The 22,070-nt window shown below is 49.1% G+C and overlaps 1 protein-coding gene across 4 annotated transcripts in view; it reads right to left on the bottom strand.

Annotated features, from left to right (window-relative positions):
• Positions 1–22,070, bottom strand: part of TBC1D30 (TBC1 domain family member 30) — a 130,140-nt gene that overhangs the window by 64,109 nt on the left and 43,961 nt on the right. For 2 of the 4 annotated variants that reach the window (XM_075344857.1, XM_075344858.1), the window contains exon 4: positions 7,535–7,596. In XM_075344857.1, the coding sequence (XP_075200972.1) occupies positions 7,535–7,596 (62 nt within the window). Of the gene's footprint in view, positions 1–7,534; positions 7,597–7,880; positions 8,481–22,070 lie in introns of those variants that run through there. The other 2 variants (XM_075344859.1, XM_075344860.1) reach the window with 2 other exon arrangements.

Genomic DNA, 22,070 nt, shown 5'->3' with positions numbered 1-22,070 from the left:
GCAGCGTCACCAGCTCCGGCACAAAAGCAGCGCATTACTCCAGCACCGCCCCTGCCTCATGTGACCCCCGCTCCGCTGCTGCCCCCTCCCTTGGTAAGATACCACCGGATTATAAAATGGACCCCATATTTATTTTTTTTACCTTTTTTTTCTCCATATTTGGGGTGAGTCTTATAATCCGGTGCGTTTTATAAAACAAAACAAATACGGTAATTTAAACCATAGCAAATATGGTATGTACCCACCACTATAGGACTAGTTCTGCACCATGAGAATAGCAGATAAGGAATGTGAATTGGAAGCAGTAATCAGATTAACACAAAATATTAAATTTTCTGGAATGTGATGAATGATTAAATTTGAATAAATGTTTTCTTATTAAAGAATAAATATGGATATATATATATATATATATATATATTCTGAGAGAGATTAATACACGCACATTATATATTATTTATACACAGTTTTTGTTCATATTATACATACACACATAGATAAATATCAGAGGTACAGGTTACACCAGGATGATCAATAGGGTGTGATTGCATGCGTGTAATACTATACATACATGCGCATAGCCACATGCATATAATTCCTGATCATAATGATCTAGCCTGTAAGGCTGGGGCCACACGGGGACTACTGCGATCCCCTTGCATGAGACTCGGCTCGTGCTGGCAGTACAGCAGAGCCGAGTGTCATGCTTGTGTCCTTGCAACTGAGGTCCGTTCGTGCGAGCAGACCTCAGCTGCAGGGGGCGGGCCGGCACTCAGGAGGGGAGGGAGGGATTTCTCTCCCTCTCGCCTGTGTAGCCGGCTATAGCCATTCTCGCACTGCACTAGCAGTACACCGGTGTACCGCGAGTGCAGTGCGATTTTTCTCTCGCCCCATTCACTTGAATGGGTGCGAGAGAAAGAGTCTCGGATTACAATCGCAGCATGCTGCGATTGTTTTCTCGGTCCGATTAGGGCTGAGAAAATAATCGCTCATGTGTGCTGTCACACAGGCTAGAATTGGTCCGAGTGGAATGCGATGTTTTATCGCACTCCACTCGCACCGATTTTCTCGCCGTGTGGCTTAGGCCTAATTCTCATAGAAATTACTCTCCTGGGGTAACCAAAGAAGGGAATTTTGTTTACTTACCGTAAATTCCTTTTCTTCTAGCTCCAATTGGGAGACCCAGACAGTGGGTGTATAGCTACTGCCTCTGGAGGCCGCACAAAGAACTACACTTAAAAGTGTAAGGCCCCTCCCCTTCTGGCTATACACCCTCCCGTAGGAGTACGGATTCCTCAGTTTTAGTACCAAAGCAAGAAGGAGGAAAGCCAATAACAGTTTCAAAACCAAATTCAATCCGATAACTAGATCGGAGAACTTAAGAAACAACGTGAACAACATGTGCACCCGAAAAAACGAAACCCTAAAAACAGATAGGGCGGGTGCTGGGTCTCCCAATTGGAGCTAGAAGAAAAGGAATTTACGGTAAGTAAACAAAATTCCCTTCTTCTTTTTCGCTCCTAATTGGGAGACCCAGACAGTGGGACGTCCAAAAGCAGTCCCTGGGTGGGTAAAAAGATACCACATGAACGGGCTGTCATACAGCCTCTTCCTACAGGTGGGCCACCGCCGCCTGAAGGACCCGTCTACCTAGGCTGGCGTCTGCCGAAGCGTAGGTATGCACTTGATAGTGTTTGGTAAATGTGTGCAGACTCGACCAGGTAGCCGCCTGGCACACTTGCTGAGCCGTAGCCTGATGCCTCAACGCCCAGGACGCACCAACGGCTCTGGTAGAATGGGCCTTCAGTCCAGATGGAATCTGAAGCCCAGCAGAACGGTATGCGTGAAGAATTGGTTCCTTGATCCACCGCGCCAGGGTGGATTTGGAAGCTTGCGATCCCTTATGCTGACCAGCGACTAGGACAAAGAGCGCATCCGAACGGCGTAGAGGCGCCGTGCGGGAAATGTAAATCCTGAGTGCTCTCACCAGGTCCAACAGATGTAAACCCTTTTCAAATTGGTGAACTGGATGCGGACACAAAGATGGCAAAGTGATATCCTGATTGAGATGAAAGGAAGAAACCACCTTGGGAGAAAACTCTGGAATTGGACGCAGTACTACCTTGTCTTGGTGAAACACCAGGAAGGGAGATTTGCAAGATAACGCCGCCAGCTCGGACACTCTTCGAAGAGATGTGACCGCTACAAGAAAAACTACCTTTTGTGAAAGCCGAGAAAGGGGAACCTCTTTCAAGGGCTCGAAAGGCGGCTTTTGAAGAGCAAGGAGAACCTTGTTCAGATCCCAGGGTTCCAATGGCCGTCTGTAAGGAGGAACGATATGACAAACTCCTTGGAGAAACGTGCGTACTTTAGAAAGCTGTGCCAAGCGCTTCTGAAAGAATACGGATAACGCGGAGACTTGACCCTTAAGCGAGCTAAGGGACAAACCTTTTTCCAACCCAGACTGCAGGAAGGAAAGAAAAATTGGCAATGCAAATGGCCAGGGAGAAAACCCTTGAGCCAAGCACCACGCTAAGAATATCTTCCACGTCCTGTGATAGATCTTAGCTGAGGATGGTTTTCTAGCCTGTCTCATTGTGGCAACAACTCCCTGAGACAAACCTGAGGCCGCTAGGATCCAGGACTCAATGGCCACACAGTCAGGTTCAGGGCCGCAGAATTCAGATGGAAAAACGGCCCTTGAGACAGCAGATCTGGACGGTCTGGTAGTGCCCACGGTTGGCCTACCGTGAGATGCCACAGATCCGGGTACCACGACCTTCTTGGCCAATTTGGAGCGACGAGTATGGCTCGCTGGCAGTCGGACTTGATTTTCCGGAGAACTCTGGGTAACAATGCTAGAGGTGGGAACACATAGGGGAGTCGGAACTGCGACCAATCCTGAACCAAGGCGTCTGCCGCCAGCGCTCGGTGATCGTGAGACCGTGCCATGAAAACTGGGACCTTGTTGTTGTGCCGTGACGCCATCAGATCGACGTCCGGCGACCCCCAGCGGTAACAGATCTGTTGAAACACGTCCGGGTGAAGGGACCATTCTCCTGCGTCCATGCCCTGGCGACTGAGAAAGTCCGCTTCCCAGTTTTCCACGCCTGGGATGTGAACTGCAGATATGGTGGACGCTCTGCTTTCCACCCACGTCAAAATCCGCTGGACTTCTTGAAAAGCTTGGCGACTGCGTGTTCCCCCTTGGTGGTTGATGTACGCCACCGCCGTGGAATTGTCCGACTGAATCCGAATCTGCTTGCCTTCCAGCCATTGTTGGAAGGCTCGCAGGGCAAGATAGATTGCTCTGATTTCCAGAACATTGATCTGCAAGGTGGACTCTTCCTGAGTCCACGTCCCCTGAGCCCTGTGGTGGAGAAACACCGCTCCCCACCCTGATAGGCTCGCATCTGTCGTGACCACTGCCCAGGACGGGGGAAGGAACGACTTTCCCTGTGACAATGAGTTGGGGAGAAGCCACCAACGTAGAGAGTCCTTGGCAGTCTGAGAGAGGGAGACAGTCCTGTCGAGGGACGTCGATTTCCCATCCCATTGGCGCAGAATGTCCCATTGGAGAGGGCGCAGATGAAACTGCGCGAACGGGACTGCCTCCATTGCTGCTACCATCTTTCCTAGGAAATGCATGAGGCGCCTCAGTGAGTGCGACTGGCTCTGAAGGAGAGATTGCACTCCAGTCCGTAGCGAGCACTGCTTGTCCAGTGGAAGCCTCACTATCGCTGATAGAGTATGAAACTCCATGCCAAGATAAGTCAGAGATTGGGTCGGGGTTAGATGAGACTTTGGAAAGTTGATAATCCACCCGAAAGTCTGGAGGGTGTCTAGCGCCACCTTCAGACTGTGTTGGCATGCTTCTTGAGAGGATGCCTTTATAAGCAGGTCGTCTAGATACGGGATGACCGAGTGACCCTGCGAGTGCAGAACAGCTACTACTGCCGCCATGACTTTGGTGAAGACCCGGGGGGCTGTTGCCAGACCGAAGGGTAACGCTACGAACTGTAGGTGCTCGTCGTGTATGACGAAACGTAGGAAACGCTGATGCTCTGGTGCAATCGGCACGTGGAGATACGCATCTTTGATGTCTATTGATGCTAGAAAATCTCCCTGAGACATTGAGGCTATGACGGAGCGTAGGGATTCCATCCGGAACCTCCTGACTTTTACGTGTCTGTTGAGCAACTTCAGATCCAGGACGGGACGATACGATCCGTCCTTTTTTGGGACCACAAACAGATTGGAGTAAAAACCGTGACCCTGTTCCTGAAGAGGGACGGAGGTCACCACTCCTTCCGCCTTTAGAGCGGCCACCGCCTGCAACAGAGCATCGGCTCGGTCTGGTGGTGGAGAAGTTCGGAAGAAACGAGTTGGCGGACGAGAACTGAACTCTATCCTGTACCCGTGAGATAGAATATCTCTCACCCAACGGTCCTTGACGCTTGCTAGCCAAATGTCGCCAAAGTGGGACAGCCTCCCACCGACCGCGGGTGTGGGCATCGGAGACCGCAAGTCAGGAGGACGTCGTTTTGGCAACGGTTCCTCCGGCTGGTCTTTTTGGGCGTGACTGAGACCTCCAAGAATTTGAACGTCTCTGGTCCTTTTGAGTCTTTTTTGACGAGGCGAATTGGGACCTGCCCTGTCCTCGAAAGGACCGATAACCAGACTGACCCCTCCTCTGTTGGGGCTTGTTTTGTCTGTGTTGTGGCAAGGAAGAGTCCTTACCCTTGGAGTGTTTGATGATTTCATCCAAACGCTCTCCAAACAATCGGTCACGAGAAAAAGGCAAATTGGTTAAGCACTTCTTGGAATGAGAATCTGCTTTCCAATGTCTCAACCACAGAGCCCTACGCAAAACAACTGAGTTGGCTGACGCCACTGCCGTGCGGCTTGTAGCGTCCAAAACAGCATTAATCGCGTACGACGCGAATGCCGCCATTTGCGAGGTCAATGGTGCTACCTGCGGGGCAAATGCACGTGTGACTGAGTCGACTCGCGCAAGCCCGGCCGTGATAGCTTGGAGTGCCCATACGGCCGCAAAAGAAGGCGCTAATGACGCTCCAATCGCTTCATAGATGGATTTCAGCCAGAGCTCCATCTGCCTGTCAGTGGCATCTTTAAGTGCCGCTCCATCTTCAACAGCAACCAAGGATCTAGCTGCAAGCCTGGAAATTGGAGGATCCACTTTTGGACACTGGGTCCAACCCTTGACCACTTCAGAGGGAAAAGGGTAGCGTGTATCTTTAAGTCGTTTAGGAAAACGCCTTTCAGGATAAGCGTGGGGTTTCTGGATTGCGTCTCTGAAGTCAGCGTGGTCCAGAAAAGTGCTTAATGTACGCTTAGGGTATCTGAAATGGATTCTCTCGTGCTGCGAAGCTGACTCCTCTACAGGAGGAGCTGGTGGGGAAATATTCAACATCTTATTGATGTTAAATATAAGATCATTAACTATGGCGTCACCATCTGGTGTATCTAGATTGAGAGCGGTCCCAGGATCAGAATCCTGATCAGTTACGTCCGCCTCATCACCCATAGATTCATCCCGCTGGGATCCAGACCATTGAGATGAATGTGAAGGCCCGTCATAACGAGCCCGCTTAGGCTGCCCGGGGCCATCGTCCGAGTCAGAGTCTTCACCCTGAGGTGTAGATGCCCGTCCCGGAGCTAGGAGCTGAGGGGGACCAGGGGGCAATACATGCACAGTGTCCGTGGTCTGAAGTACAGGCCTAGCTCGCAATGTGTCAAGAATTTGTGACATAGTGAGAGACATTCTGTCAGCAAAAGCTGCAAACTCAGTTCCTGTCACCTGGACAGCATTCACAGGTGGTACACCCTGGGACACGTCCAGCAGAGGTCCCGACTGTGCAAGCGCCGCAGGGGCCGAGCACTGCACACAATGGGGGTCCGTGGAGCCTGCCGGTAGAAAAGTCCCACATGCGGTGCAGGAAGCATACAATGTCTGTGCCTTGGCACCCTTGCGTTTTACGGGCGACATGCTGCTGGCTCTCTGCATGTGAGAGAGTCTATAGCCAAAGGGCGACCAGCGCTATGTAATACCAAGTATTTGTAGCAACAAAATACTAAGAATACTACGAGCACAAGAGGGGGTGAGCCCTGAGGGCTGCTTACCGCCCGCTGAACAGCGGGTAAGAGGCTGCAGAATGCCTTGTCTGGGTCTCCCCGGCTCCCCTCTGCAGCTCAGCGTGTCAGCAAGAATGGCTGCCGGCTAATGTGGAGAGGGGCGGTCCGTGGGAGTTCCCAAACAAAAGTGCGGGAACAGTGTCCCCTCTGTGCTGACTGTGAGGGCTGGAGTATGTAAAAACGACTCCAGCCCTCAGCGCTGATGCACTGGCCAGCGTCCCGCCCCTCTCCTGACTGGCAGGTCTGGGGGCGGGAACGAACGAAAGCAGGCCGCAAAAGCCGGGGACTCGAGTTATCAGCGCGGCCGCCGTAAAAGCGCGGGCCGCGCTGAAGTCCCCGGCGCACTACAAGTGCCAGCCGCTCCGCTGTTCCAGCGGCCGGCGCGACCGAGTCCTAGACGTGGGCAGCGTCCCGCCCCTCTCCTGACTGGCAGGTCTGGGGGCGGGAACGAACGGAAGCAGGCCGCAAAAGCCGGGGACTGTAGTTATCAGCGCGGCCGCCGTAAAAGCGCAGGCCGCGCTGAAGTCCCCGGCGCACTACAAGTGCCAGCCGTGCCGCAGTCCCAGCGGCCGGCGCGGCCGATTCCCATAAGTGTGCCTGCTTCAGCTAAGCTGAATGAGGCCATGGCACAGGCGCCGCAGCGCTGATGTCCCCCGGCGCACTACAACACCCAGCATGCTGCGGTGTGAGCGCCAAATGCACGGGGACACAGAGTACCTTAAGGAAGCAGGGCCATGTCCCTGATGTACTCCGCTCCATCCAGCATCTTCTCCAGGGGCTGTAGATGGAGCACGGTCTCAGTGCCTGGAGACCGGTAAATCCCACTTCACCCAGAGCCCTGTAAAAAGGGATGGGGAAGGAATCAGCATGTGGGCTCCTGCCGCCGTACCCGCAATGGGTACCTCAACCTTACAAACACCTCCGACATAAGTGGGGTGAGAAGGGAGCATGCTGGGAGTCTGTATAGACCCTCTTTTCTTCCATCCGACATAGTCAGCAGCTGCTGCTGACTAAAAACAATGGAGCTATGCGTGCGTGTCTGACCTCCTTGCGCACAAAGCTAAAACTGAGGAATCCGTACTCCTACGGGAGGGTGTATAGCCAGAAGGGGAGGGGCCTTACACTTTTAAGTGTAGTTCTTTGTGCGGCCTCCAGAGGCAGTAGCTATACACCCACTGTCTGGGTCTCCCAATTAGGAGCGAAAAAGAAAGACAATATTTCTCTAGTTCTTCGTAAATCCTAGCAGTTGCCGTAGTTGAAAATCTGAATGTGGTAATGAGGATGAGCAGCCAACCATCCCTTTATCTACAGACCAGCCACCTTGGACATCACACACAGTATGCATAGCCAGACAGGAGATTTTGCGCATCCTTCTTACCTGTTGAAAGCCATGCTGACCCAATGATGGCTCAGGGGTAAATTTCAGCTTAGTGTCCACACCTACAGGAAAGGAGAAATATGTTATTCCCACAATTCTTACAATGGAAAGTGTAGTACAAACAATAATGTGCAGGGCAGAGATGTGGGTGCCTGTCCTGGGCTGGCAGCTGGAGCGGGCACAGGCGGTGGAGGGGCGCTGTCCAGTGCTGAAGCTCGGCTGTCAACCAGCAGGCGTGCTCCTGCCAGCCAACATGCTCTACATACTGTCCTCTATAACACCCCAGCCATAGAATGCAGAGGACACCATGACAGCTCTGCTCCCGGCACCCCTATGTGGCCCTCACCTGGCTCCAGGGTGCAGAGCAGGCGGGGAGCCGTCCTAGAGATGCAGTTCCTTTTCTTGAGCACACTGCTGAGGATGTTGCCCACTCCTCCTCCTCCTGCATTCTGCCTCTTCAAGCCTTTGCCCCCTCGCCTTAAGCTGGAGGACAGCTTTTCCTGTCTCATCTATAGGAGCTGGAATAATCCTCTGCGGCAGCTGCTGATCTCAGGGCTTCTCCTGCACACCGATGACGCACATGCATCAGTAGATTTCCAGGCTTCGGGCAGACACCTGGATCAAGCCGATGACTCACACGAGCGATCGGAAGCGGCTTTACACGATCGATGCTCGATTTCCAGCTTTGTTTTGTCGAGGAAATCTGCAGTGCAGAGGCGGCCGAGAGAGCATGTACGGATGAGGAGGGGGCGCTCCACCTACCAACAATTCTATCATCCTTCTGCACAGCAGCCAGCTCCGCATGCATCAGCACTGCACTCCTCCAGGGCTCAGCGTCACAGCCTGAAAGCCTGCGCTCCCTCACATAGCTGGCTGCAGAGGAGAGTGTGCCCCTGACATAAGGCAATCCATGCCATCAGAGAGCACAGGCAGACACAGTGTCCCCCTAATATAATGCAATCCATGCCATCAGAGAGCACAGGCAGACACAGTGTCCCCCTAATCTAATGCAATCCATGCCATCAGAGAGCACAGGCAGACACAGTGTCCCCCTAATATAATGCAATCCATGCCATCAGAGTGCACAGGCAGACACAGTGTCCCCCTAATCTAATGCAATCCATGCCATCAGAGAGCACAGGCAGACACAGTGTCCCCCTAATATAATGCGATCTATGCCATCAGAGAGCACAGGCAGACACAGTGTCCCCCTAATCTAATGCAATCCATGCCATCAGACAGCACAGGCAGACACAGTGTCCCCCTAATATAATGCAATCCATGCCATCAGAGTGCACAGGCAGACACAGTGTCCCCCTAATCTAATGCAATCCATGCCATCAGAGAGCACAGGCAGACACAGTGTCCCCCTAATATAATGCAATCCATGCCATCAGAGTGCACAGGCAGACACAGTGTCCCCCTAATATAATGCAATCCATGCCATCAGAGAGCACAGGCAGACACAGTGTCCCCCTAATCTAATGCAATCCATGCCATCAGAGTGCACAGGCAGACACAGTGTCCCCCTAATCTAATGCAATCCATGCCATCAGAGAGCACAGGCAGACACAGTGTCCCCCTAATATAATGCAATCCATGCCATCAGAGTGCACAGGCAGACACAGTGTCCCCCTAATATAATGCAATCCATGCCATCAGAGAGCACAGGCAGACACAGTGTCCCCCTAATATAATGCGATCCATGCCATCAGAGAGCACAGGCAGACACAGTGTCCCCCTAATATAATGCAATCCATGCCATCAGAGTGCACAGGCAGACACAGTGTCCCCCTAATCTAATGCAATTCATGCCATCAGAGAGCACAGGCAGACACAGTGTCCCCCTAATATAATGCAATCCATGCCATCAGAGAGCACAGGCAGACACAGTGTCCCCCTAATATAATGCAATCCATGCCATCAGAGTGCACAGGCAGGCACAGTGTCCCCCTAATATAATGCGATCCATGCCATCAGAGAGCACAGGCAGACACAGTGTCCCCCTAATATAATGCGATCCATGCCATCAGAGAGCACAGGCAGACACAGTGTCCCCCTAATATAATGCAATCCATGCCATCAGAGAGCACAGGCAGACACAGTGTCCCCCTAATCTAATGCAATCCATGCCATCAGAGAGAGCACAGGCAGACACAGTGTCCCCCTAATATAATGCAATCCATGCCATCAGAGAGAGCACAGGCAGACACAGTGTCCCCCTAATATAATGCAATCCATGCCATCAGAGAGCACAGGCAGACACAGTGTCCCCCTAATCTAATGCAATCCATGCCATCAGAGAGCACAGGCAGACAGTGTCCCCCTAATATAATGCAATCCATGCCATCAGAGAGAGCACAGGCAGACACAGTGTCCCCCTAATATAATGCAATCCATGCCATCAGAGAGTGCACAGGCAGACGAGGAATGGCCAAGTGTCCCTCTGATATATGACAATCCATGCCATCAGAGAGAGCACAGGCAGACGAGGAATGGCCAAGTGTCCCTCTGATATATGACAATCCATGCCATCAGAGAGAGTGCACAGGCAGACGAGGAATGGCCAAGTGTCCCCCTGATATAGGACAATCCATGCCATCAGAGAGTGCACAGGCAGACAAGGAATGGCCAAGTGTCCCCCTGATATAGGACAATCCATGCCATCAGAGAGAGCACAGGCAGACGAGGAATGGCCAAGTGTCCCTCTGATATATGACAATCCATGCCATCAGAGAGAGTGCACAGGCAGACAAGGAATGGCCAAGTGTCCCCCTGATATAGGACAATCCATGCCATCAGAGAGTGCACAGGCAGACAAGGAATGGCCAAGTGTCCCCCTGATATAGGACAATCCATGCCATCAGAGAGTGCACAGGCAGACAAGGAATGGCCAAGTGTCCCCCTGATATATGACAATCCATGCCATCAGAGAGTGCACAGGCAGACAAGGAATAGCCAAGTGTCCCTCTGATATATGACAATCCATGCCATCAGAGAGTGCACAGGCAGACAAGGAATGGCCAAGTGTCCCTCTGATATATGACAATCCATGCCATCAGAGAGTGCACAGGCAGACAAGGAATAGCCAAGTGTCCCTCTGATATATGACAATCCATGCCATCAGAGAGAGCACAGGCAGACAAGGAATGGGCAAGTGTACCCCTGATATAGGACAAGCCATGCCATCAGAGAGTGCACAGGCAGACAAGGAATGGGCAAGTGTACCCCTGATATAGGACAAGCCATGCCATCAGAGAGAGAGTGCACAGGCAGACAAGGAATGGGCAAGTGTACCCCTGATATAGGACAATCCATGCCATCAGAAAGCATACACAGGCAGACGCGGAATGGCCAAGTGTCCCCCTGATATAGGACAATCCATGCCATCAGAGAGAGTGCACAGGCAGACAAGGAAGGGCAATTGTCCCCCTGATAGAAGGCAATCTATGCCATAAGACAGTGGATAGGAAGACAAAGAATGGCCAAGATATAAGGCAATCCATGCCATCACAGAGTGAGATGGAGAGGCAGACAAGAATCAGTACCTGGTACTGGTCCATAATGAAACTTAGAGGATCGAAAGGGATAAAACACACTGCATATAGGGAGATGTATATATACATAGGGATAAAACACCTATCCAATTCTCCAGCCCTGATCCCTGACTTTAGAGGCAGCACTAGATAAGATCTGTGCAAACATATGTTGCTAGTGGTGGGAATATGAAGGAGACCAGGTGTTATAGGAGCACTCCATCTGCAGGGGCACTTCTGTAGCAGTGTCCAGTCTGTTGCAGAAATCACTACAGCACAAGTTTGGCTAATTCTGTGTGCTATGGGCAAAGAAAGCAATATTTGGCCATGTTCACACGTTCAGTATTTTGCATCAGTATTTGTAGCCAAAACCAGGAGTGATACAATCAGTGGAAAAGTTGAATAAAAGTACGGGCACCACTTCTGTATTTTTTTCCCCATTCCTAGTTTTGGCTTACATATACGGAGGTAAAAAAAAAAACCTCACCAAATACTGACTGTGGTCTTACTGTGATACACTGATTTACAGTGAAGGAAACCATTATTTGATCCTTGCTGATTTTATAAGTTCGCCCACTGACAGTCTATAATTTTAAGAGTAGGTTAATTTTAATAGTAAGCGATAGAATATCCAAAATGAAATCCAGAAAATCACATTGTATTAATTATATAAATTTACTTGCATTTTGTAGAGAGAAATAAGTATTTGATCCCCTACCAACCATTAAGAGTACTGGCTCCTCCAGACCACTTGGACACTCCTAATCAACTCATTACCTGCATTAAAGACAGCGGTCTTAAATTGTCACCTGTATAAAAGACTCCTGTCCACAGACTCAGACTCTAACCTCTACAACATGGGCGAGACCAGGGTCGGTCTGGCCCGCCGGGGTAGCGGGGAATCCCCCGGTAGGCCCCGGGCCCTCAGTGGGCCCCTGTGCCTTATATCGTGTGGGGCAGTGTATAGCGCCGTGGGGCCACCGGTTTCTCCGGGCCGGCGTTATGTGTGGGCAGACTTGGCAGGGCCCCCGTGCTCTGAGGGCCCCCCAGCTTTTCGATCACAAACTGCAGCGATAGCACAACTTCCGTACCATCGCTGCAGTTTCCTCGGCTGCAGAAGGTCCTGTGGTGACATCACAGACAGTCATGTGACTCACCAAAGGTCCTGCACTGCGGAACTCCCGGACCTGGAGCCCGTGCCGCTATTCAAATGTAGGCGTATATTTGAACAGTGCGGCCGGTATATATATATATATATATATATATATATATATATATATATATATATATATATATATATATATATATATATGTGTCCAACAATGTAGACCAGCTCACTCCTGTGAATCACCTGGAACCTCAGCTGACCTGGTTAACTCCGTTGTGCCCGGATCAGGACGTAGGAGTCCATCCATACAAATGTGAACAACGACAAGGCAGAGTCCAGCAATAACGTGAGCAGTCCAGGATGCTGTTAATTTTTTTTCCTTCTTTTTATTCATAAATTCATTAAAATATAATGGTCCAAGCAATTCAGAACAGCATTATCGCAGGAAAATAGCGCAGATAGGACTACGCGTTTCAGCGGTAAAATCCGCCTTCTTCACGGTCCAGAATCTGATCTGCTTTCCAAACATAGAACCTTATATACATCTCACTCCCATCAGGGTAATTACAAACATGTGTGAGATTTAAAAACATGAGCTAGAAAAGCAAATCAAACATGTAAGCTATCCACATATTAATCAATATACAGCATGCATAAGAGTTATAAGGAAAGGATTCAGCATTTTGGAGAAAAATACAATCAGAAAATCCAATAACCTGACCATAAAATTATTTTTTAAGTGATACAAAAGCATAACACAGTAGTAAGGCCTAAGCCACACGGCGAGAAAATCGGTGCGAGTGGAGTGCGATAAAACATCGCATTCCCCTCGGACCAATTCTAGCCTGTGTGTCAGCACACATGAGCGATTATTTTCTCAGCCCTAATCGGACCGAGAAAACAATCGCAGCATGCTGCGATTGTAATCCGAGACGCTTTCTCTCGCACCCATTCAAGTGAATGGGGCGAGAGAAAAATCGCACTGCACTCGCGGTACACCGATGTACCGTGCGTGCAGAGCGAGAATGTCTATAGCCGGCTACACAGGCGAGAGGGAGAGAAATCCCTCCCTCCCCTCCTGAGTGCCGGCCCGCCCCCCGCAGCTGAGGTCTGCTCGCACGAACGGACCTCAGTTGCAAGGACACAAGCATGAGACTCGGCTCTGCTGTACTGCCAGCACGAGCAGAGTCTCATGCAAGGGGATCGCAGTAGTCCCCGTGTGGCCCCAGCCTAATAGCCAGCAACATATAATGCAACAATGTATCAATAGTGCATAATGATATCCATACGATTCTTAAAGCCCTGTGGCATGCGGGTCCCCAGCTCAAATATCCACCTACTCTCTCTTGCAAGCACTTTTTTATGAAAATCTCCCCCTCTCAATGGTTTTTTTACATGCTCTATGCCCATAAAAGAAAAACCGCGCAAATCCCCATTGTGTGTTCTTGAAAAATGTCGGGATACTACTGATGCACCAACCATTGGCAAATTGCTAGCATCTGAAAGATGTTTGCGGATTCTGGTTTTAAGGGGGTTCATCGTGCAACCTACATATTGCATGCGGCATATATTGCAATTAATTAGATAAACTACATTCTCCGTATTACAGTTTATAAAAGAACGAACATTAACCCCATAGCGACGGCCTAACGTCTCAAGACGTCGGAAAAACAGGGTACTTATTCTGTTCCGACGTCTTGAGACGTCAGGCCGGAAAAACCCTGTAGCGCCCCCCAGTGACGAAAAATCTCGGGGGTTTCAGCTACCGGGGGGTAGCTGAGACCCCCCAGATTATGAATCGGGGTGTTTTTTATGCACCACGTTAATGCGATCGCCGGTATACACCGTATACCGGCGACAACATAAAAAAAAAAAAAAATGGCTGGTAAAATCTATTTATTTCTCATCTGACGTGATCAAACATGTCAGATGAGAAATAAATGTGAGCCCTTAGTGCCCCCAAAGCCCCCGGTACCGGAGAAATCCATCCAGCCCCCCCCCCCCCGGAAAATCCAAGATGGCGCCGACGCGCGCTGAAAACTCCCGCCGCCGCCGGCTCTGCATTCATTTCCCTCCGATCTGAAATGATCAAACATTTCAGATCGGAGGGAAATGTCCCCCTCCTGACCTCTCCTCCGGTACACCGGAGCTCTTTGGTCCCTGGAGCCCCCTCCAGTGTTCTTCAGAGCCCCCCTCCGGAGCGTGCAAGATGGCGCCGACGCGCGCTGAAAACTGCCGCCGCCGGCTCTGCATTCATTTCCCTCCGATCTGAAATGATCAAACATTTCAGATCGGAGGGAAATGTCCTCCCCCTGACCCCTCCTCCGGTCCACCGGAGTCCTCTGGTCACCGGAGCCCCCTCCGGGTCTCCAGAGCCACCCACCCTCCCCCGCATTCATTCTGCTCTTTCTGCCGCATGTGACACGTCACATGCGGCAGAAAGGTGTCCCCAGGTCCCCCCAGGTCCCACTAGGTCACCCCCCATCACCCCCCCCCAGCCCCCGGTCATACGTTACCTGTCTGGTGATCCGTCCCGCGATCACGCCGCCTCCTTCTTGAATGCTGACGGCGCATGCGCAGACAGCGGCTGTCAGCTGGATTCCTCCCCCGGTCCACAGTGGAGCAGCCTGTGCATCAGCGACGTCAGTCTTGCAGGGACGCTGACGTCGCTGATGCACAGGCTGCTCCACTGTGGACCGGGGGAGAGTGAGTGCAGTAATCAGCAGTCTCTCCATGTGAGGAGTGTGGTCCTCACATGGAGAGACTGCTGTTCCAGAAAATGGGGGGTACGTTGTGTGAGCGTGCCCCTCATATTCTGGAATGAGGTTACTGCAGGTCACTCTGCCCTAAGTTGGACCGGGGCAGTGTGAGTGCAGTATTCTCAGATTACTGCACCCACACTGCTCATGGAGAGCTTGCTCTTCCAGAAAATGGGGGATACGTTCCCTGAACGTGCCCCCCATATTCTAGAAGATCCAGAGTCGGCGTGGGACCTCACGGATTACAGCGGATTACAGCGACCGTAATTTCTTTATTTTCAATAAATTGGGGAAAGAGGAATGTTTCGGGGAGTTTTTTTTTTCAAATAAATTTTTTTTTTGTCTTTTTTTTTTTGTCTATTACTTGACTGGGTTAGTGATGTCGGGTATCTGTTTAGATGCCGTGACATCACTAACCCCAGGGCTTGATGCCAGGTGACATTACAGCTGGTATCAACCCCATATATTACCCCGTCTGCCACCGCACCAGGGCGCGGGATGAGCTGGGGCGAAGCGCCAGGATTGGCGCATCTAATGGATGCGCCACTTCTGGGGCGGCTGCGGCCTGCTATTTTTAGGCTGGGAAGAGTCCAATAACCATGGCTCTTCCCACCCTGAGAATACCAGACCCCAGCTGTCCGCTTCACCTTGGCTGGTGATCTAATTTGGGGGGGACCCCACGTTTTTTTTTTTTTTTAAAAAAAAAACGCCTGGGGAGCCCTCCAAATTGATCACCAGCCAAGGTGAAGCTGTCAGCTGTGGTTTGCAGGCTACAGCTGTCTGCTTTACCCTAGCTGGCTATCAAAAATGGGGGGGACCCCACGTCGTTTATTTTAATTATTATTTTTTTGGGGGGCTAAATACAAGGCTAGGCACCTTTTAGTGCCACATGAAAGGCACTAAAGGGCGCCAGCTTAGAATATGCAGGGGGTGGGACGTTATATATGTTTGACATGTATCCATTCATCCATTGTAGCATTTTAGGCTGTGCGCCCACAATCGGGATTTGCAGCGTTTTGGGCGCAGAGTGTTTTCCCTGTGTCCATAACGCTGCATTGTGCAGTAGAAGCACAGTGGAAGGATTTTTAGAAATCCCATGCCCAATGTGCTTGCCCAATGTGCTTCTTTTCTCCGCCACAAACTGACCTGTGGCGCAGCTTCCCGAGCCTCAGCATGTCAATTTATGCTGCGGAGATGAGTGTTCTCTGCAGGTAGCATAGAGCTCCACAGCGGCCTGAACCCAAATCGTGGGCATGGGCAGCTGCGTTCTCCCGTGGACAACACTCACATCTCTGCAGGAGGCTGACACTGTGTACTAGACGCCGTGTCACTGGATCATGGCCACATAGCCTAAAAGTGAGACATTTGTTGCTACAGCAACATTTTTGTGAAGTACCTGTGGATTCAAAATGCTTATTATACTCCTGAATAAAATCCAGTTTCCAAAATGGAGTCACTTGTGGGGGGTTTCTAATGTATAGGTACCCAAGGGGCCCTGCAAATGTGACATGGTGCCCGCAATTTATTTCAACTTTTCCAGAATTCAAATGGTGCTGCTTCCATTCCAAGCCCTCCCATTTATCCAAACAGAGGTTTTTGGCCACATGTGGGGTATCCCTGTGCTCATAAGACATTGGATAACAACCTGTTGGGTCCACGGTTTGTTGTTGTCTCTTGAAAAAGTGAGAAATTTGATGCTGAAGCAACATTTTTGTGAAAAAAATGAAAATTTTCAATATGGCAACCTAAGCTTATCAAATTCTGTGAAGTATTCGTGGATTCAAACTGCTCACTATACACCTAGATAAAAGCCTTGAGGTGTCTTGTTTCCAGAATGGAGTCACTTGTGGGGGACCGCCACTGTTTAGGCACCTCAGGGGCTCTCCAAATGCAACCTGGCGTCCGCTATTGATTCCAGCCAATTTTGCAGTCAAATGGCGCTCCTTCCCTTCCGAGCCCTGCCATGCGCCCAAACAGTTGATTTCCACCACATATAAGGTATCGCCAAACTCAGGAGAAATTGCACAATAAATGTTATGCTGAATTTTTTCCTTTTACTCTTGTAAAAAAAAAAGCTACCTGGTTGAAATAACAATTTTGTGGTAAAATTTTTTTTTTTTTTTTCCATGGCTCAACGTTATAAAATTCTGTGAAGCACCTGGGGGTTCAGGGTACTCACCAAACATCTAGATAAATTCCTTGAGGGGCCTAGTTTCCAAAATGGGGTCACTTGTGTGGGGTTTCTGCTGTTTAGGTACCTTAGGGGTCCTCCAAATGTGACATGGTGCCCGCAATCTTTTTCAGCCAAATTTCCTTTCCAAAATTCAAATATTGCTCCTTTCGTTCCAAGCCCTCCCATTTGTCCAAACAAAGGTTTCAGACCACATGTGAGGTATCACCGCACTCATAGAAAAGTGGTTAACAAACCTTGAGGTCAAATTTTTGGAATTACCTCTTGAAAAAGTGAGAAAATTGATGCTAAAGCAACATTTTTGAGAAAATTATTAAAATTTTCAATATGACAACGTAACGTTAACAAAATCTGTGAAGTACCTGTGGATCTAAAATGCTCACTATACCCCTAGATAGAAGCCTTGAGGGGTCTAGTTTCCAAAATGGTGTCACTTGTGAGGGGTTTCTTCTGTTTAGGTACCTTAGCGGACCTGTAAATGCAACATGGTGCCCGCAATCTATTTCAGCCAAATTTGCTTTCCAAAATTCAAATATTGCTCCTTCTGTTCCGAGCCCTCCCATTTGTCCAAACAGAGGTTTCTGACCACATGTGGGGTATCGGCACGCTCATAAGAAAGTGGGGAACAAGTTTTGGGGTCCATTTTGTTGTGTTAGGTCTTCTAAAAGTGAATAAATTTGGGTTAGAGCAACAATTTTAGGTAAAATTTAATTTTTGCTTTTTTTCATTCCACATTGCTTTTGTTCATGTGAAGCACCTGAAGGGTTAATAAACTTCTTGAATGTGGTTTTGAGTACTTTGGGGGGTGCAGTTTTTATAATGGTGTCACTTTTGGGTATTTTCTGTCATCTAGGCCTATTGAAGTCACTTCAAATGTGATGTGGTCCCTAAAAAAATGGTTTTGTAAATTTTGATGTAAAAATGAGAAATCGCTGATAAACTTTGAACCCCTCTAACTTCCTAACAAAAAAAAATTTTGTTTCCAAAATTGTGCTGATGTAAAGTAGACATGTGGGAAATGTTATTTATTAACTATTTTGTGTCACAGAAATCTCTGGTTTAACGGTATAAAAATTCAAAAGTTGAAAATTGCTAAATTTTCAAAATTTTTGCCAATATTCAATTTTTTTCTTCAATAAACGCAAAAAATATTGTCCTAAATTTGGTACTAACATGAAGTCCAATATGTGACGAAAAAACAATCTCAGAATCACCGGGATCCGTTGAAGCGTTCCAGAGTTATAACCTCATGAAGTGACACTGGTCAGAATTGCAAAATTTGGTCTGGTCATTAAGGTGAAAATTAGCTCCGTCACTAAGGGGTTAAACTGTTTTTCATTGGAAATAGATGTAAATATTTTAGACTTATTAGCAAAACCGCAGCACTTACAAATATTGGCACCGCATTTAAAAAATCCTATTGTTTTTAACCAGTTGCTAGGGGAGATTTTGTCTGGATCTTTGAACATGCTAGGTGATAATAATGTAGCTAAGGTTGGGGCTCTTTTTGCCACAAAGGAAATATTATTTTCCACAATGTTTTTCAAAATATCATTCTGAGATAATAACGGAAGATATTTTCTGATAATTTTGACAATAGAATTAAACTGAGGACTATAGTTGGTGCTGAAAACTACCCCAGATTTTTTGGAGTCAAACTGTCTTTTTTTCTTAGTAGAATCCAACAGCTTAACCCTATCAATGCCTGCTATTTTTTTCTTGGCTCTCTCCAAAGACCAATTGGGATACCCCCTTTTTTTTTTTAAATTGTTACAAGTTATTTCAATTCACTCCTAATCAACTCATTACCTGCATTAAAGACAGCGGTCTTAAATTGTCACCTGTATAAAAGACTCCTGTCCACAGACTCAGACTCTAACCTCTACAACATGGGCGAGACCAGGGTCGGTCTGGCCCGCCGGGGTAGCGGGGAATCCCCCGGTAGGCCCCGGGCCCTCAGTGGGCCCCTGTGCCTTATATAGTGTGGGGCAGTGTGTAGCGCCGTGGGGCCACCGGTTTCTCCGGGCCGGCGTTAGGTGTGGGCAGACTTGGCAGGGCCCCCGTGCTCTGAGGGCCCCCCAGCCTTTCGATCACAAACTGCAGCGATAGCACAACTTCCGTACCATCGCTGCAGTTTCCTCAGCTGCAGAAGGTCCTGTGGTGACATCACAGTCATATGACTCACCAAAGGTCCTGCACTGCGGAACTCCCGGACCTGGAGACCGTGCCGCTATTCAAATGTAGGCGTATATTTGAACAGTGCGGCCGGTGTCAGGATTGAGGCGGAGGATCTCCTCAGCCCCACACCCACACAGCGGCCATCATCACACTGGAGCAGCAGAGATGGAGAGGACGCGCAGAAAAGATGTAAGCACTCAGGAGGTGCCGAAGAAAAAAAAAAAAATGTATAATATAATATATATATATATATATAATTATATTATATTATATTATGTATTATATTTTTCTCACCTCTCCTCCTCCGTTCCCGCAGTGCCTACAGCTGCTTCTTCCAGACAGGACACATAGACCCCTTGGTGATCCCATCCTCTGCACGGAGCCGCCACTGCAGGTAACTTCATGGCTTTACTGCAGTTAAATGCTTTATGGCGCCGCAAAGCATTTAACTGCAGTAAAGCCATCATGGCATCCTGCGGCGGTCGTTCCATCGGACGAGATCATGGAGGGGGTCTATGAGCCTGCGAACAGGTAAGGTATCGACACCGCAGGAACGGAGGACAGGTGAGAATAACGTGTGTGTGTGTAAACAACGGCATAATAGGGGACAGGAGGGGGACTGAAATGAGGACATTCCTAAAGGATGGGTGGCCCATTCATACACTGCACAAGGATAGTGTATAAATGGCCCCCCATCCTTGTGCAGTGTATGAATAGGCCCCCCCCATCCTTGTGCAGTGTATGAATGCCCCCCCCATCCTTGTGCAGTGAATGAATGCCCCCCATCCTCGTGCAGTGTATGAATGCCCCCCCCCATCCTTGTGCAGTGTGTTAATGCCCCCCCCCCATTGCACAATGTTGGGGGGGCCCATTCATACATGGCACAATGTTGGGGGGCCCATTCATACATGGCACAAGGATGGGGGGGCCCATTCATACATGGCACAAGGATGGGGGGGCCCATTCATACATGGCACAAGGATGGGGGGTCCCATTCATATACTGCACAAGGATGGGGGGGGGCATTCATACATGGCACAAGGATGGGAGGGGCATTCATACACTGCACAAGGATGGGGGGTCCATTGCTACAGTTCACAAGAATGGGGGTGCCCGTTGCTACACGACACAAGGATAGGGGGGCCCATTCATACACTGCACAAGGATGGGATGGCCCGTTGCTACATAGCACAAGGATGGGCACATTACTACAAGGGGGCACATTACATTTTATTGGGCCATTTTAATTTCTGAAATGTACCTGTAGCTGCTGCATTTCACACCCTAGGCTTATACTTGAGCCAATAGGTTTTCAGTTTTTTTGTGGTTAAATTAGGGGCCTCGGCTTATACTCGGGTCGGCTTATACTAGAGTATATACGGTAATTTGAGTTGAGAAGGCCTTGGTGGGGGAGGAGAGGTATTACTTTACAAGTGGCATTATACGGCAGTGGGGGACTTTATGGGGAAATGAGGATCATTATGAGGCAATTAGGAAGATGATTGTGACAGGCAGCGTAGTATGATGAGGAGCGGGGGAATTTATGCAGAGAAATATTATAGAAAGTGCAAGTTTTGGGGGGACATTATGGAAAGGGGAACATTGTGGCCCTATTTTGGAGAGGAGCAGTGTGGGGGGGATATTTTGTGCAGGGAGCAATTAACAACCCCTTCTGATTCCACTTGTTCTCCCAGATATTATTAAATAAAAGGGGCCAGGATGAGGGACATACATTATTGGTTTATGGTGGCAAGTGGGACATAATTACTGTAGGGGCAAATTAAGGGACATTATTACTGATGAAATATAGGTTAATTTTGAGGATATTGTCTTCCATGGGGCAACAAAACTGATGTAATGTAGAAATTTTGGAAAATGTGTGGAATATGCTCTGGGAGTGATCGGCTATAGGTGACTGTTATTTTCTGCAGAGTCGCGTCATGGCAGCAAATAGTGATGACGGTCAGTGCTCCCTTCCTCTACAGAGCTGTCACCGGGGTGTTTAAAATGGCAACGATTTCTTCATCCTTCACCCAATATGTTTTTTAGGGCACAAAAAAGCAAGCTTGCGTTCCATAGTCACGGACTCCACCCCTATACCTGATGAACACCGCCCTCTACATGGAACGCAGATGCGTTCCACACTACGTCGCAATATGGGAGTGGACAAACCCTGAGACACCGCCCCGCGCAGGTCTTATGATACGACCTGGTATGTATGCATGTGACGTATACTGACAAGTCACATCCAGCCAATGGACCACATCCGGCCTGTGGACGGGGAAATTACTTCCGCTACGGTCCCCCTTTTTAAAACCCAACAATCTAACCTTTTCAGCGATCCGGATGGTAACCAGAGGACGTAACGGGAATTCTCCCCAATCGTGAGCTCCCAGGGTTATAGAGTGGTTGTCACTCGGGACCCACAGTCCTTACTGGTAGAGCTCACCACTAGGTAAGTGGTTTCCCCAGCACTAGCATGAACTACAGGTATATGAGCAGCAATCATTGCAGAACCTATTATTTATGTGTTATTTTTGTATATGAGGCTCCGTTGAGACTGAGAGCTCTCATTTATAATTATATACTCTTGTATACAACTCAGGGTCAATGACAGCCCGTCATATGCATCTGTCTCCTACAGGTAATATCTTTATCTGGAGTCACCACAGCCCTGGCTTTGGGAACCTCGTCCTCTGTATACCACTTTTTTCCTTACAGGTAAAATAAACCATTATTTCCTGGCCCATAACATTTTTTTACC

This window comes from Anomaloglossus baeobatrachus, chromosome 4, assembly GCF_048569485.1.
Source record: "Anomaloglossus baeobatrachus isolate aAnoBae1 chromosome 4, aAnoBae1.hap1, whole genome shotgun sequence".
NCBI classification, from domain to species: domain Eukaryota; kingdom Metazoa; phylum Chordata; class Amphibia; order Anura; family Aromobatidae; genus Anomaloglossus; species Anomaloglossus baeobatrachus.
Note: the sequence above shows the minus strand (reverse complement) of the source record. Positions and strands in the feature narration are given on the sequence as shown.